Below are 14114 nucleotides of genomic sequence, written 5' to 3'. Positions count from 1 at the left end.
CGGGGGGAGCTCGGCCCCGGTCCCGCTCCCCGGCCGGGGGTCCGTGCGCCGCGGTGCCCCGGGAGGCTGTGGGCCCCACGTCTCCTGTTGCCCCTTTAAGGCGTGGCCCCTTTAAGCCATGGCCCCTGCCGGGAATCGTAGCGACGCGGCCAGCCAATGGCGGTGCGCGGCGTCACCGCTGGCCGCGGTGCCTGCCGGGAAGCGTAGTCCGCCGGCGACCCCGGTGCCGGCGCCGGTCCCGCTCCCGAATGGCGGCGGCAGCGCGGCGGCTGCTCTCGCTGCTGCTGCTGCCGCTGGCTTGGACCCGGCCCGCGGGCTGCACCGACCCGCCGGGCGGCGGCTGGTAAGGGCTGGGGCTGGGGCGGGGTGGGGGGGGCTGGCTGGCCCGGCGCCGGGCCCGGTGCTGAGCGGAGCATCCCGTTGCAGGCTGGCGGGCACGGTGCCGGAGGAGGAACGGTGTACCGTGGAGCGGGCCGACGCTTCCCTCACCTACTCCCTCTTCCTGCAGCGGTACGGGCGACCCGACCGGGCCCGGGCGGCCGCCGACCCGAGAGGGGGTCCTGGGGCGGGGGTAGGGGCAGAGCCGGTAGGGAGGGCCGGGGACAGCCCCCGGTGACCGAGGCGGACTACCGGGGAATGGCCCTGGGGGATTAGGGAGGGGTGGGCCCCGAGGAAGATGGCTGGGGCCGGCTCCGGTGCCCCGGGGGTGGGTTGGGACCGGCGCCGGTGCGGTCGCCCGTGCGGAAGCCCCGCTGCCGTGCTCTCCCCCAGGTTCGCCTTTTCCCGGCCGGTTATCCTCCGTGGGGTCACGGACAACTCGGTGAGTGCGGGAAGGGGGGGGAGCACACACCGGTGCCCCGGGAGCAGTGGCGGCAGCAGCATCATCCCGGCCCCGCTGTGTCCCTCCGTTCCCCCCCCCCCCCCCAGGCCTTCCGTGCCCTCTGCACCCGGGAGAAGCTGCTGGCGGCCTTCGGGGCCCGCCCGGTGCGGCTCAGCACGGCCAACACCTACTCCTACCGCAAAGGTGAGAGCAGGGGCTGCCCCCCACAGCGCCCCCCGCCCCCCCACCGGCGGGCAGGGCCTTCCCGGGGGGGTGCCCGCATTGCCCCCCCCCCCCCCAGCTCTCCCCTGCCCGCAGTGGATGTGCCCTTCCAGGAGTACGTGGAGCAGCTGCTGAAGCCGCAGGATCCGGCCAGGCTGGGCAGCGGTGGGTAGCTCCGTTCCCCTCTCTGCAGCCAGCAGCCCCCCGCTTCTTACCGGCTTCATCCTCCCTGTCTTTCCTCCCCCACCCCCAGACACCCTCTACTTCTTTGGGGACAACAACTTCACCGAGTGGGGCCCCCTCTTCCAGCAGTACGTGCCCCCCGCCTTCGGCATCCCGGGCACCAGCCCTGCCTACAGCTTTGGGATTGCAGGTGGGTGCTGGCAGAGGTGGGCACGGGCACGACTGGGGTGGGGGGGTGTCTCCCCAGCACCAATTCCCCCCCCCCCCCCCCCCCCCACACACACCTCCTGCTGTAGGCTCCGGCTCCGGTGTTCCCTTTCACTGGCATGGCCCCGGTTACTCCGAGGTGATCTTTGGCAGGAAGGTGAGAATTGAGCCCTGGGGTGGTGGGGAGAGAAAAAAGACCCCAATGGATATCCCCCAAACATGGGGAAACCCCCCTGGGGCTGAGCCCAAGGTGCTGGAGGGGAAATGGGAGGGGGGGGTGTCCCCTCGCCGGTGTCTTCCAGCGCTGGTTTCTGTACCCGCCGGATAAAACACCCCACTTCCACCCCAACGAGACGACGCTGGCCTGGCTCCACCGCACGTACCCTGCGCTGCCGCTAGCTGAGCGGCCGCTGGAGTGCACCCTCCGCCCCGGGGAGGTGAGTCCGACCCCTGGCCCCGGCCAGCCCGCGCGTCACCCCAGGTCCCCACTCCTGTGGGGAGCAGGGAAGGGATGACACCCACGCAGCCCAGCCAGCACCCCCAGGGCTGTGGGAGGAGGCAGGGAGTAGACCCAGGAGCCCGTGGGATCCCCCGCCGCTCTCTCCCGGTAGGTCCTGTACTTTCCTGACCGCTGGTGGCACGCCACGCTCAACCTGGACACCAGCGTCTTCATCTCCACCTTCCTGGGGTAGAGCCGGCAAGGCCGAGGATGTGCCACCGTCGTCCTGGCTGCGCCGCTGTCCTGGCTGCGGTGAGAGCGTGCCGGGGCGGCAGCTCCGGCTCCTGCCACCACCAGGGAAGGGCAGAGCTAGCAGCCACCCACTCAACTACTGGTGTTGGGACCAAGTGCCTGAAGAAATTCTGGTTTTTACTGGTCTTTTCCCTCCCCCTTGGATTAAAGTTTTTTTTTGCCATAGCTCATTGCGTATTGCTACTTCCCCACTGCTACCAGAGTGCAGGCAGGACAGGCAGCAGTGAGCCCCAGCCCACAGGGGCAGGCAAACCCACTCCTCGTGGGTGGCACTGGTTCCCAAGCCAGGACAGTGCCTGCCCGGTGCAGAGATTGCCACCGTCAACCACTCCAGCTCTTTTTTCCACATTTATTGCTGAATTTTTTTTTTTTTTTAATATATTTTTTTTTTTTTAATTGACATTGGCAAACTTCCAGAGGGCGCTCAAAAGCCAGGCAGGCTGTCAGCCGACCAAAACGCTGGAGTCTCAGTCGAACGCAGATTTGTTGGTTTTGGTGTGGTTTTTTTCTTTTAAAGGGATTTCAATAAAAGGAAGAACAACTTCAACCTGGGAGGTTGTTCGCAGGGAACCACAGTTCCAGCAGGCGAGGGGACACGCGAGCCAGCCCCTTCCAGCCCCGGGGTAGTTGTTTCCCAGGAAAAGCCAGAGGACAAGTTGGTGTCCGCAGCAGGATCCTTGGTCTCCCACCCCAACAAGTGGCTATTTACAGGGAAGAGGAGGACACGACCCTGGCCAGGCAGGAGGTGGAAGGAGGAGGAACCAACTATGTACACGGGGAGGGGACCAGGCCAGACCAGCACCAGGCGCTCATCCCGGCAAGCTCCTCACGGCACCTCCCCAGAGCAGGACATGATCTTTGGGGATTGTCAGCTGCTCTCTGGGCAATGAAGACGCTGGCGAGACCTTCCAGGTCACTGCAACAAGCCCATCTTAAACCGCTGGGCAGGTCTTCCTCCAAGTGCTGTGGTCCGCAAGGAGCTGGTGGAGAGGGGAGCCCGGGGAGCCTTCGTGCACGCCCAGCCCCTGCGGCTCCTCAGGAAGGGGAGATGGCAACGTGCCCTCACCCAGCGCTGTCGCTGGGTCTCTGGGCACCCGGAGCAGAGGGGGAATAGCCAGAGAGCGAGTAAGGCATGGTGCCGGTGCCAGCCCAGCGAGAGCCATCTGTGCTGCCGAGGCCAGGGGGGGCCCAGGGGGGCCAGTGCTGGCCCCTCGGCCTCTCAGTAATCCTCCACCCAGCCGTTCTCCGAGATGAACGCATCTATCACCTCCTTCATGGCGAGGTTGGGGATCAGCTGGTCCTGGGTCAGGGGACTCCGCGTCACTGGATCAAAATGACCCACGCGCTGCAAGGGAGGAGACGGCCGCGAACCGGTTACTCCACGCGCCTAGCCTCGGCCCTGGGGCACAGGTAGTCCCGAGGCCAGCGCTGTGCCGGGATCCGGTACAACACCCAGGCATCCATACGCCTGCCAGGGGGAAGAAAGAGCGGGGCAGAGGGAGAGCCCCCCTCTGAAAGTGCCTCCCAGCAGGCTGAGAGCGGGTCAAGGCACAAGACGCCTGCCAAGAGCCGCCTCCGCTTTGGGCAGGGCCTGGCAGCGCCCGCTGCCTTCCTGCCTGCCCCGGCACCTCCACAGGGAGCTGCCCAGGCAGGTACCTGGGACCAAACCCAAGGAGGCTTTTGAGCCCTTAGTTGGGCAGGCAGCTGCCTTCATACCCAGGCAGGAGATGGGCAGAGGACTGCAGGCAAGATCCTGGGAAGCCCCCACTGCCCCCGGCCCGGCGGTACCTGGAGATGTTCCTCAATGTCCTTCCTGTCGTAGGTGATCCCGCTGGGAGTGATGCAGGGCTCTCTCATCAGCTCAAAACTGATCTTCCCACACAGATAGTCAGGGATGTCCCGCTTCTGGCTCGAGAGAAGCAGAGCTGGGTCAGGAGGGGCTAGGTGAGCCCAGCAGCAAAAAAAAGAGGGCTGGGAGGTGGTACCAGCTCTGAGTGGGAAGCAGGGAAGACAGCAGTGGTGATAGCATGGACTAAAACAGGTTTACGGCAAGCAGCTCCAGATGGGGAGAGGCAGGAGTGCACGCTGGGGCACACTCACCTTCCTCCTCTCATCCACTTGAGAGAAGAGCTCGTCCATGTCCGCCAGGTATTTGTCCTGAAAGAAGAGGGCCTTGAGGATGAGGAAACCCCGGTGTACGGGGTCTACGGGTCTCCAGGAAGAGAGCCCCGAAGGCTCCCACCCCATGGGTGCTGTGGCAGGCAGAGAAAAGGTGCCAGGTCCTCGGTGGCCCCCGTGCCTTCACAGCCCCCGGCTGGTGTTCGCACGACTCCAGGCAGGAGTGATCCAGCTTAAAAATAACCTTCCTTTGTGGGGCTATTTTTATCTCGGGATTAGTCCCCCGCGCTGGGCCAGCACCCAGACCCACACGCGGCCGAGAGCTGCTCGCGTTGCACGGCCCTCGGAGAACAACAGGTACAGCAGCTGGGGGAGCACAAACAGGCATCACTGCTGCCAGCCTGCCCCGGGCTGGGACAAGAGAGTGACAGAGCATGGGCAGCCATCATGAGGGGACACGAAAGCCCTGCAACAGCAGCTCGAGCCACAAAATGAAGGCTGAGAAGCCGTGCTCTGCCCTGGGGTCTCCTGGCTTTTGCCTGCACAGCTGCAGCCCTGCGGCTTCCTTGGCCACAGCAGAGCATGGGGATGAGGATGGGACGAGGAAGGCCTGGCTTGACTCCCAGCCTCCGTGAGCAGCCCCGACCCCCCTGGCTCACGTGTTTGGCCTCGATGCTGGCCAGCTGAACCCGGCTCCGGCTCTCGTCCGCATTTTCTTCCTGCTGAGTCTTTCGGCACTCAGCCAGCTCCCTAGGACAGAGCAGGGAGATCAGAAGCGATGGAGGGACCCTATCGCTCCCTTTCCTGCTGCTGCCGCCGCCCTAGCTGCGGGGCTCTGCCTGCACCTCCAGGAAGGCAGAGGCACCGCGCACAGAGCTGTGACAGCTTTGTGGCACTAAAAAAGGTTTTACTGGTGCCACCGCTGCCCCGTGCCACGTTACCTCTCCTTCTCCGCCATGATCAGCTTGGTCAGGTAGGAGTGCAGCTCGTTCTCCTGGTTGATCCGCTTCTCCTCGATGCTGTTCCAGCGTTTCTTCTTGGCAATGCGCAGCGCGCTGGGGATGTCGTCCCCGAAATTCAGCCGCTGTTCCTTGGCGAGGTTGTAGGCTGGGGAGGGAAAAGAGCATCTCAGAGCCGGCATGGGCTTCCCTCTCGCCATCCCTGGCCCTTTTCTGGTTGACGGCGGGGGGGAACACCGGCACTGTGCCCGCTCACCTCTCTGTAGGTTGGCGATAGCCTCGTCGTAATTCTCCATCTCCATCTGGCACTGGCCCAGGAAGAAGTGAGCCTTCACCGACTGACCGTCCAGCTCCAGGGCTCGCTTGCAGTCCGCCAGTGCCTTGTCGTGCTGCTGCATCTTCAGGTAGCAGAGGGCTCGGTTGGTGTAGTAGACGGCCACCAAGGGGTTGCGGTTCTGCAAGGCGAGACCCACGTTATGGCGGGTGACGGCAAGCGCTGGCAGGGGCGAGACGCAGTGACAGCAGGGTGACTTGGTGAGCCGGCTGCGCAACGCCGTCACCCTGGTGAGAGCCGTGAGTGTCGGCTTGGGCTTGTACCCTGGGGGGAGTCACTGGGATGGATGGGGGACAAGCTGGGGCCGGTTTCCGTGGGGCAGCCTGTGTCCCACGCCTGGGGGGGGGGACAGGGGACAGTCCCCCCGGCACCAGGTGCTGGCTGGAGCCCTCCACCCCAGGGTGGGTCTGCCCTACCAAACCCAGCCGGGGGATGTGGTGGGGTGGAGGGAGGACAGGCCCAGACGGGGGGGCACCCTGGTGGGGGTGGACACAGGAGGGTCCAGCTCAGAGCCTGGTGGTGGGACAGGCCTGGCTGGGGGGGTGTCCAGAGCCGGGGGTGGGGGGGTGCGCTAGGCCAGGCCTGGGGGGAGTAGTCCAGGCCAAAGGAGGGGGGGGGGGGGCAGGCCCAGGGTGGGGATCCGGGCCCAGAGAGGGGTCCAGGCCCGGGGGGGGGGGGGGGGCCAGGCCCGCGGGTGGTGGTCGAGGCCAGGGGGGTCCTGTCTCGGGGGTGGCCAGGCCAGACCCAGAGGCAGGTGTCCGGGCCGGGGCAGGGGTGGGGGGGGGGGGGTGTCCAGGCCAGGGGGGTCCCGTTCCGGAGGTGTCCAGGCCAGGCCCGGGGTGGGGGTGCCGTCCCGGGGGTCCTTCCCAGCCCGGGGTGGGGGTGCCGTTGGGACTCACGATGGCGCGGCCGTAGCAGGCGGCGGCCTCGGGGTACTTGCGGCCGCCGAAGAGCCGGTTTCCCTGTTCCTTGTGCTCCTGCGCGCTGTGGCTCTTCTCGGGGCTGCCGCCCCCCGCGCCCCCCGTACCCGGCCCCGCCGCCCCGGGCCCCCCCGCGCCGCCCTCCCGCTCCTCCTTCCCCTTCATGGCGCCGCCCGGCACCGCCCGGCCCGGCCCGGCCCGGCCCGCTGGGGCCGGCGGCTCCGCTGGCTCCGGCCGCGCACTGCGACAGCCGCCACCGCCGCCCCCCGCCGCCGCCGCCGCCGCTTCCGGGGCCGGACCGCCGCGGGGGCGGGGCCAGGGGCGGGGCGGGGGCGGGGGAGCGGGGGGCGGGACCGGCGAGAGGAGAGGCGGGGCCGGGGAAGAGGTGGGCGGGGTCGGGGGAGAGGGGTGGGGGCCGAGGAGGTGGGCGGAGCCGGGGAAGGGTGGGCGGAGCTAGGGAAGGGTGGGCGGAGCTAGGGGTGGGTGGGCGGAGCTAGGGGTGGGTGGGCGGGGCGTGGGTGAGGTTTGTAAGGCTGCATGTGGGCTGGATGGAGGGGTATGGGGGGGGTGGGCCTGAAGGGGGGGTACGGGGGGGGGGGGGATGGGGAAAGGGGGTGCAGAGGGGTGGGGGGGCTGGATGGGGGCGGGGTGCAGAAAGAAGGGGGTGCTGGGAGGGGTGTTGGGATGCGTGGGGCGAGAAGTGGGTGCACTGGAGCATATGGGGCTGGATTGGCGGGGGGGGGGGTTGGTGAACGGAGAGGAGGGGGCTTCAGAACCCACAGCCTCGCACACCCATCGCCCCCCCTTGCCCCCCGCGCCCCCCCCCGGGCAGCCAGCACCCCGGGGCTGAGCCGGGTGCCGTTTCACTCGTCCCAGAGTTTTCTGCTCCAGTAAGTCCCGTCCCCGGCTGTGCCCCCCCCCCCTCCCCCTCGCTCGGGGGCCAGCCAGCCCCGGCGCCCCCATTCAATCAGCAGGGACGGTTTGGGGGGGGGGGGGCACCCCCAAAAATCCCCCCCCACCCCTTCCACACAGACGCAGGCCCCGGCAGTGTGCAAAATATTTATTTATACTCCAAAAAGGTCGGGGAGGGTGGGGGGGGGGGGGTCAGAGCGGGGTTCCCCCCCCCTCGCCCCCATCCCGGGGTGAGCCCCCCCGCCGCGGGGAGGGCGGCTGGCAGCAAAGCGGGGGGCCGGGGCGCGGGGGGGGGGGGGGGCTGGGGGGGGGGGGCTACGCCACCGAGGGCACTGCTGAAACGAGTTGTGCCGGTCTCAGCTGATTCGCTTTCCTGCTGGGCTCTCCCCATACTATTCTTTTTTCTCTCTTTCTTTTATTTATATTTATTTTGGCATAGAAAAATAAATCGCTCCTATTTTGGCACTAGTCCTTCGTGTGAAAGTGCAGGTCCTGGGGGGGCAACCAGTCGGCCCCCACCCCGGAAAGGGGGTACAGAAGCAAGCGGGGGGGGGGGGGGTCGTCCCCCCCTCCATGGCTCCTTCCCAGGGGGCACATCCCGAGCCCTGTGGATACCCCGGGGGGGTTGGCGATGCCGGGGCAGGGCTGAAGCATCCTTTGGGGGGGGGGCACAGCACGGGGGGGGTTGCCAGGGTACATTCGGGGGGGGGGGAACAGCCCATGGGGGGGGGGGCGGCGCGCTCGCTAGCACCAAGGGGGCAGGGGGGGTTGCCTGTCCCTATGTCACGCGCGGGGACCCCCCCCCCCCCCCCTCCACCGGGCTTGGCCAGCGATAGAAAAAAAAAAAAAAAAAAAAAAAAGGCTGGGGGGGTGTTGGTGAGGTGGAGGGGGTAGGTTATGGCGGGGGGGGGACCTGTGCCCCCAGCAGGTCGTAGGCAAAGATGTTCCAGAAGACGGCGAAGAGGAGGAAGGTGCCGTAGGAGAGGAGCAGGACCCACCAGCCGCACTGGTCCTGCAGGCTCTCCTCGTAGCTGCGCAGGATGGTCAGCCCCATGCTGATGCCCACGATGGCCCCTGCCAGGTGGGCCATGAAACTGGGCTGGGGGCCCGAAGCCGGTAATGGAGGGGAGAAGCGGAGCCAGACGGCGCGACCCACCTCCGAGCTCACTGTAAGAGAGCGTCGGGAGGTGCTCAGCTGGCCCCCACCTTCCCCTTGGCCACCCCCAAAAGAGGCACCCCCGGGGTGGGGGGGCACGGCCGGGTACTCACTGCACACCAGCGCCAGCACCATCCGCAGCAGCTTGTAGGGACAGCGCATCCCGGCCCAGTTCTGCGGGCGGACGGACGGACGGATGGACGATGCGCCGGCACCGGGGAGGGGGCTGGTGCCAGGGCCCCCAGCGTGCCCCAGCGGAGCTGTGCCCTGGCCCCGTGGAGCCCCACCAGGTCCCTGCTCCACCCCATGATGCCACCCAAGGTGCTCCCCCCTCCCCGACAGTGCCCACCCCATGATGCCACCCAAGGTGCCCACCCCATGATGCCACCCCACAACATTCCCCCCCCCCCAATATCACGCCATGCTGCCCACCCTACAACGCCACCCACCCCATGGCATCCCCCACCCGATGTCACACCATGCTGCCCACCCCCCCAGCGCCCCCCCCCCCCCCCCCCCGATGCCGGCGCCGCTGACCATGACGACGTTGGCGAGGTGTGCCGAGCAGAGCGCGTAGACCCCCCCCGAGCCCCCGACCAGGGGGGCTCGCATGTCCGTGATGGAGACGGTGAGGGAGCCTGCGGGCACAGGCAGGGCTCAGTGTGGGGCCTCGCCCCCCCCCATTAATTAATTACTGTCCACATTAATTAATTACAGGCTGCATTGCCCCCCAGGGCAAGTGATGCTGGCAGTGCAGGGTGGTACCCAGCGGGCAGTGAGCGAAGCCCCACATCCCCATCAAACTCAGAATGCATCTCCCCGTGCCCTCCCCGGGGCTGGTGATGGGGACCGACGGGGACCCCCCCACCACCCCGGGCACGCACCCACCTGCCAGGACACCGGCCAGGTAGAGGAAGCTGATGCGCAGGATGCCGTGCACCATCTCCAGGGGCACCCCGATCATCAGCTGCAGGAGGGCATTGAACCCCAGCTGCTCCAACCTGCCCGGGGAAACAGGAGGGGGACATGCGGTGGCTCAGGCCGGGGCAGCCCCCCCCCTTTGTGGCATCCCCCCCTCCCCAGCAGGGACCTACCCCACGTGCATGAACATGTAGGTGAGGAAGCGCCAGGCGCGTGCCCGGTGCCCGGGGTGGTAGACCAGCGGGCTCTTCATGTACTCGGGGTGGTAGGTCTGCAGCACCCACTTGTTCAGCCGGGCCCCGTAGCAGAGGAACACGATGATCTGCGCCAAAATCCATGGCCGACATCCCCGGCACCGCCGAGACCGCCCCCCCTGCGTCCTTCTGTCCAGGGGCAGGGTCACCCGGCCCCTCCACCCCAGGTCTGAGCCCCCCGTGGCCACCAGCACATCACAGCTGGAGCCATCCGTCCCCTCTGCCCTGGGTCTGAGCCCTCCCCATGGGCACTGGGACATCACAACTGGGGTCACCCATCCCTCCACCACAGATCTGAGCCCCGCTGTGGGCGCCAGGACATCACAACCAGGGTCACCCACCCTGTCCACCCCAGGGCTGAGCCCCCCCAGGGGCACCGAGACGCTTCAGCCAGGATCAGCCTGGGCAGCGGCCAGCCGCATGCCCCTGCCCCGTACCTGGGTGAGGGTGACGGCTGCCATGAAGACAGGAGGCGGACACGTGCGGTGCTGGTAGAAGTACCAGCGCCGGTCCATCTCACAGGGCAGGATCTCGTAGGCCACGTAGCGGACGAAGCGCTTGTAGAAGCCCAGGCCGGTCTCGTCCAGCAGCACGTCTCGGGGCAGGGCTCGCTGCCCGTTGGCGATGGCGCGCTTGAAGCTGCTCGAGCGCTTGCTGCTGATCTGCGGAGAGAGGCCGTGCCCACGGGGGCCGCAGGGGCAGCTCGGGCCGGTGGGCTTGCGGCCACCCCCTGCCCATCGCCGTCACCCCGTGCCGCAGCCCATGGGCTGGGACGGGCTGGACAAGCCACCCCAAGGGGACCACCAGTGTCTGCCCCCCTCCCCAGGGTCACAGGGAGGTGCCCAGTGCCCGCCCCGGGCTGGCACCCGGCCGCTCGCCCCCGTCCCCGCGGCCCCCCCGGCACTGACCAGGTCTACCAGCTCCTGATAGCAGACCTGCCCCTCGTCGTTGCCCTGCGCCAGGGCCACCAGCATGTCCAGCTTGGCGGGGTCCAGGGGCAGCTCATGACTGTGCACAAGGCTGGCGAACGTCTCCACCCCGATGAAGCCGGTGTTTTCGGGGTCGAGCTGCAGGGCACGGCACGGAACGTCACCTGGATGCCGGGGCTGTGGCTCCCTGATGGCCCGGGGAGACCTTCCGATGCCCCTCACCGTGGCCTCAAGCCTGGCGGTATCATGTGCTGCTCCATGACAAGAGCCTCTGCCTCTGTGGCGGAGGCGACAACCCACAGCCACCCAGTACCCTGCACTGTGTGGGTGCCCTGTGCCGTGCGGGTGCCCCGTGCCGTGCCGGCGTCCCCGTCTCCCTGCGGCGCAGCCAACACTCTCCCACTCAGTTATTTCTTGCCGCCAGCAGCCTGCCAGCCAGGAAGCCACGAAGCTAAACACACGCGCAGCCCTGGCACCAGCCTCCTCCTCCTCCTCCTCCTCTTCCTCCTCCTCCTCCTCCCACTCCTCCCGCACACCCTCGCCGTCGGGTGCTGAGCTCCACCACGCTGGGCACCCTGCGCCATCCCCGGGGCTCCCAGCACTGACCAGGCACCCTGAGCCCTCCAGGCACCGTACACCATGGAGCACCCAGCACCATCGGGCACCCAGCACCATGGGGTTCCCGACATGGTCCTGCTTGCGGAGACGAGGAGCCTGGGGTGGCACAAGGAGGATGGAGATGGGGAGAGGGGACCGATGGCTGGAGCACAGCTCGAGCCCTGCTGCGGGTGGCCAGGACCCTGCACCCCGGAGAATCACCCTGCAAATGGTGTTGGGTTTGTTCCTTTCTTGGGCAGGGAATGAAATGCAGGAGAGGAAACTCGTCCTCATGGGCCGGGCAGGAGAGGGAGTACTGGGGGCATGGGATCGTACCTCAACTCCGGCGTGCACCCGGTCCCTCCAGCCCTGGCAGGGAACAGCTAGAGCTGCTTTTCCAAGGGGGGGTCTGGCTGCCCGGAGCCTCTGCCTGAGGCAGGCATGGGTGCAGGTTGGGGAGCAGGGTGGGCTGCAGGGTGGGATGCAGGGTGTGGGGTGCAGGGTGCTGATGCGGGGTGCAGGCAGTCCTTCCATCCTCACAGCAGCCACCAGCCCATGGGAGCAGCCCCAGCCATCCGGCGCTATCCGTCCCCCATGCCCCCCACACGCTGCCCCACGTGCGTGTGCCACGCCGGGACCTGGCACACGCCGTCCCCACGCGCTGGCGCACGCCGAGCTCACCGGCCCCCAGAGAGCCGCGGCAGCAGGCGGCAAGCCCTTCTCTGCTTTTGGGGTGCATCTCCCCGCACCCCAACCCCACTGGCCCCCTACAGCCCCCCGGGGGGGCCCAATGCCAGCACCCCCAGCCCCTCAGCCCTGCTGGACTCTCACAAGTCCCGCTCTCTCCCGGAGAAGATGCTGCTCGTCCCCGAAGGGCTCGGAGGCGCACGGAGCCCCCGCGCCCGAGGGTGGGGTGACATGGGGGACGGCACCGCAGCTCCCGGGCAGGGGAGGCTGGGGGACTCGGCCAAGGTCACAGAGCCACCCGGGGGGCGAGGGGGGACCGTTAATATTCCTGACCCCCAATAAATTCCCTCCCCATCCCCAGGGGAGAGCCGCCAGCTGGGCCCAGGGCGGGTGGGGATGGAGGGACGAGGCGGCCGAGCGCAAGGGGAGCTGCCTGGGGCCGGGCACCGGGCAGGGCCGGGGTGCAGCGGGTGCTAACGCATCGGGGCCTGATCCTGCCAACGGAGCGGAGCCCAACGCTACGCAGCGTTAATGCTCCACGGCCTGATCCTGCAATCGGGTCACGAGGCTGGATGCAGCCCCCCAATGAAGGTGAGAGCCTCGCCGGGGTGGCCGAACCCCACGACAGCCCCGGGTCCCCATCCTGCACCCAGCGCTGGGGCTCGGCACCACCCCAGGCATTGGGGTTCGGCTGCCCAGCACCCCTCGTCCTTGAGGGCGCACCCGGCAGGATCCAACCCGGGGCGGACGGGGCGGAGAGCGCTGGGACGAGGAGGAGGCCACAAGTGAGCTGAGTTGCGGGGTCTCAGCGGCGCAAGGGGGGCCCGGGTCCCCCGGGGCAGTGATGGGGGGTACTGGGGGATGCTCAAGCGCGGGGGCAGCGGGGGCGGTAGCCGCCCTGGGCAAGGCAGCGCTGCCCGGTGCCTGCCAGACCCGCGGGCAGCCCTGCCCGCTGCGCGGCAGCCGTGCCCGGTGCGTGCGAGCATCTCCCCCCCCCCCCCCCCCCCCCACCTCCGGTAGCGCTGCCCGGTGCCCGGCGGTGTCCCCCGTTCGCCCCCCACCTCCGCCCCCCCCCCCCCCCCGGGTTCTCACCTGCTCCTGGATGAGCTGGAGCAGGGAGCTCCTGTCCATGCACCCGGCGGGCGGCGGGCTCCGCCGCTCCCCCGCGCCCGGGGCCGGCGAACCGGGCAGGGGAGCGGCGCGGGCGGCGGGGGCGGCGGGGGGGGCGGCTCTCCCCTCCAGCCCCGCGTTGCGGCGGGCCCGGGAGCGAGCTGCGAGCGGCGGCGCCGGGAGCCGCCGATGGCAGCGGGGCGGCGGCGGCGGCGGCGGCGGCGGCGGGGGCGGGAGCGGAGCCGAGCGGAGCCGCCCCCGCCGCAGCGCACGGCGCAGCGCTTCCCCCCCCTCCCGTCCCCCCCCCCCGCCTCCTTCCCCGCTCCCGCCGCCGCACGGGGAACCGGGATCCGCCCCGCTCCGCCCCACCGGCAGCCCCGGCCCCGAGACGCGGCACGGGAAGGGAACCGGTACCGGGCACCGGCAGCCCGGGACGGGACCTGCATCCCAGTACAGCTACCTGCATCCCGGTATGGGAAGCTGCATCCCGGTACTGGTACTCATATCCTAGTATCGTACACGCATCCCGGTACTGGTACCCACATCCCAGTATGGTACCTGCATCCCAGTACTGGTACGTACATCCTGGTACGGTACTTGCATCCCAGTATGGGTATCTGCATCCCAGTATGGTACGAGCATCCCAGTACTGGTACCCACATCCCAATAGGGTAACCACATCCTGGTACAATACCTGCATCCTGGTACGGTATGGGCATCCCAGTATGGATACCTGCATCCCAGTATAGTACCTACATCCCAGTACTGGTACCCACATCTCAGTACAGTAACTGCATCCCAGTACTGGAACTCACATTCAGTTTACAGTACCTGCATCCCAGCACGGGTACTTTCATCCCAGTACTGGTACCCACATCCCAGTACAGTACCTGCATCCCGGTACATGTTTCTGCATCACAGCATGGTACCTGCCTCCTGCTACAGGAATCTGTATCCTGGTATGGTACCTGCATCCCAGTATGGATAGCAGCATACCAGCACCAGGTACCTGCTGAATCTGGCACTGGCGATGG

The 14114-nt window shown here is 68.0% G+C and overlaps 3 protein-coding genes across 5 annotated transcripts; 1 reads left to right on the top strand and 2 right to left on the bottom strand.

The window, feature by feature from the left end:
• Nucleotides 1-179: 179 nt before the first annotated feature.
• On the top strand, nt 180-2730 carry JMJD8 (jumonji domain containing 8). Of its 2 annotated transcripts, none has more exons than XM_030001825.2 (9): nt 180-343; nt 427-510; nt 772-820; nt 928-1024; nt 1139-1207; nt 1296-1415; nt 1522-1589; nt 1735-1885; nt 1977-2730. In XM_030001825.2, the coding sequence occupies exons 1-9, from the start codon at nt 249-251 to the stop codon at nt 2408-2410; spliced, it is 1167 nt and encodes a 388-aa protein (XP_029857685.1). In that variant the 5' UTR covers nt 180-248; the 3' UTR covers nt 2411-2730. The 2 variants fall into 2 exon arrangements, with proteins under 2 accessions (XP_029857685.1, XP_029857686.1); XM_030001826.2 differs by having other exon boundaries at nt 187-343; nt 1735-1869; nt 2044-2348.
• STUB1 (STIP1 homology and U-box containing protein 1) lies at nt 2693-6694 on the bottom strand. The gene is made up of 7 exons (XM_030001843.2): nt 6494-6694; nt 5517-5715; nt 5243-5408; nt 4961-5051; nt 4284-4340; nt 3972-4088; nt 2693-3528 (listed from the first exon to the last, which is right to left on the bottom strand). Exons 1-7 carry the CDS (start codon nt 6677-6679, stop codon nt 3403-3405), a joined length of 942 nt encoding a protein of 313 aa, XP_029857703.1. The 5' UTR covers nt 6680-6694; the 3' UTR covers nt 2693-3402.
• Nucleotides 6695-7830: 1136 nt separating this feature from the next.
• On the bottom strand, nt 7831-13293 carry RHBDL1 (rhomboid like 1). 2 transcript variants are annotated; one of them, XM_030001827.2, is made up of 8 exons: nt 13063-13293; nt 10666-10824; nt 10195-10419; nt 9677-9825; nt 9471-9583; nt 9120-9220; nt 8696-8756; nt 7831-8593 (listed from the first exon to the last, which is right to left on the bottom strand). In XM_030001827.2, the coding sequence occupies exons 1-8, from the start codon at nt 13099-13101 to the stop codon at nt 8322-8324; spliced, it is 1119 nt and encodes a 372-aa protein (XP_029857687.1). In that variant the 5' UTR covers nt 13102-13293; the 3' UTR covers nt 7831-8321. The 2 variants fall into 2 exon arrangements, with proteins under 2 accessions (XP_029857687.1, XP_029857688.1); XM_030001828.2 differs by having other exon boundaries at nt 10693-10824.
• Between the last annotated feature and the right edge of the window lie 821 nt (nt 13294-14114).

Source organism: Aquila chrysaetos, chromosome 25 (assembly GCF_900496995.4).
Source record: "Aquila chrysaetos chrysaetos chromosome 25, bAquChr1.4, whole genome shotgun sequence".
Lineage (NCBI taxonomy): Eukaryota > Metazoa > Chordata > Aves > Accipitriformes > Accipitridae > Aquila > Aquila chrysaetos.
Note: the sequence above shows the minus strand (reverse complement) of the source record. Positions and strands in the feature narration are given on the sequence as shown.

Coding starts and splice junctions, on each gene's coding strand:
- JMJD8 (XM_030001825.2), top strand. CDS start 249: ATGGCGGCGGCAGCGCGGCGGCTGCTCTCGCTGCTGCTGCTGCCGCTG. Junction 1,025..1,138: donor CACCTACTCCTACCGCAAAG/GTGAGAGCAGGG, acceptor CCCTGCCCGCAG/TGGATGTGCCCTTCCAGGAG. Junction 1,416..1,521: donor CTACAGCTTTGGGATTGCAG/GTGGGTGCTGGC, acceptor CTCCTGCTGTAG/GCTCCGGCTCCGGTGTTCCC.
- STUB1 (XM_030001843.2), bottom strand. CDS start 6,679: ATGAAGGGGAAGGAGGAGCGGGAGGGCGGCGCGGGGGGGCCCGGGGCG. Junction 5,716..6,493: donor CCTGCTACGGCCGCGCCATC/GTGAGTCCCAAC, acceptor CTCGCCTTGCAG/AACCGCAACCCCTTGGTGGC. Junction 3,529..3,971: donor ACATTGAGGAACATCTCCAG/GTACCGCCGGGC, acceptor CCTCCCTTGCAG/CGCGTGGGTCATTTTGATCC.
- RHBDL1 (XM_030001827.2), bottom strand. CDS start 13,101: ATGGACAGGAGCTCCCTGCTCCAGCTCATCCAGGAGCAG. Junction 10,825..13,062: donor TCCAGCTCATCCAGGAGCAG/GTGAGAACCCGG, acceptor CGTGCCCTGCAG/CTCGACCCCGAAAACACCGG. Junction 9,584..9,676: donor TACATGTTCATGCACGTGGG/GTAGGTCCCTGC, acceptor TTCCCCGGGCAG/GTTGGAGCAGCTGGGGTTCA.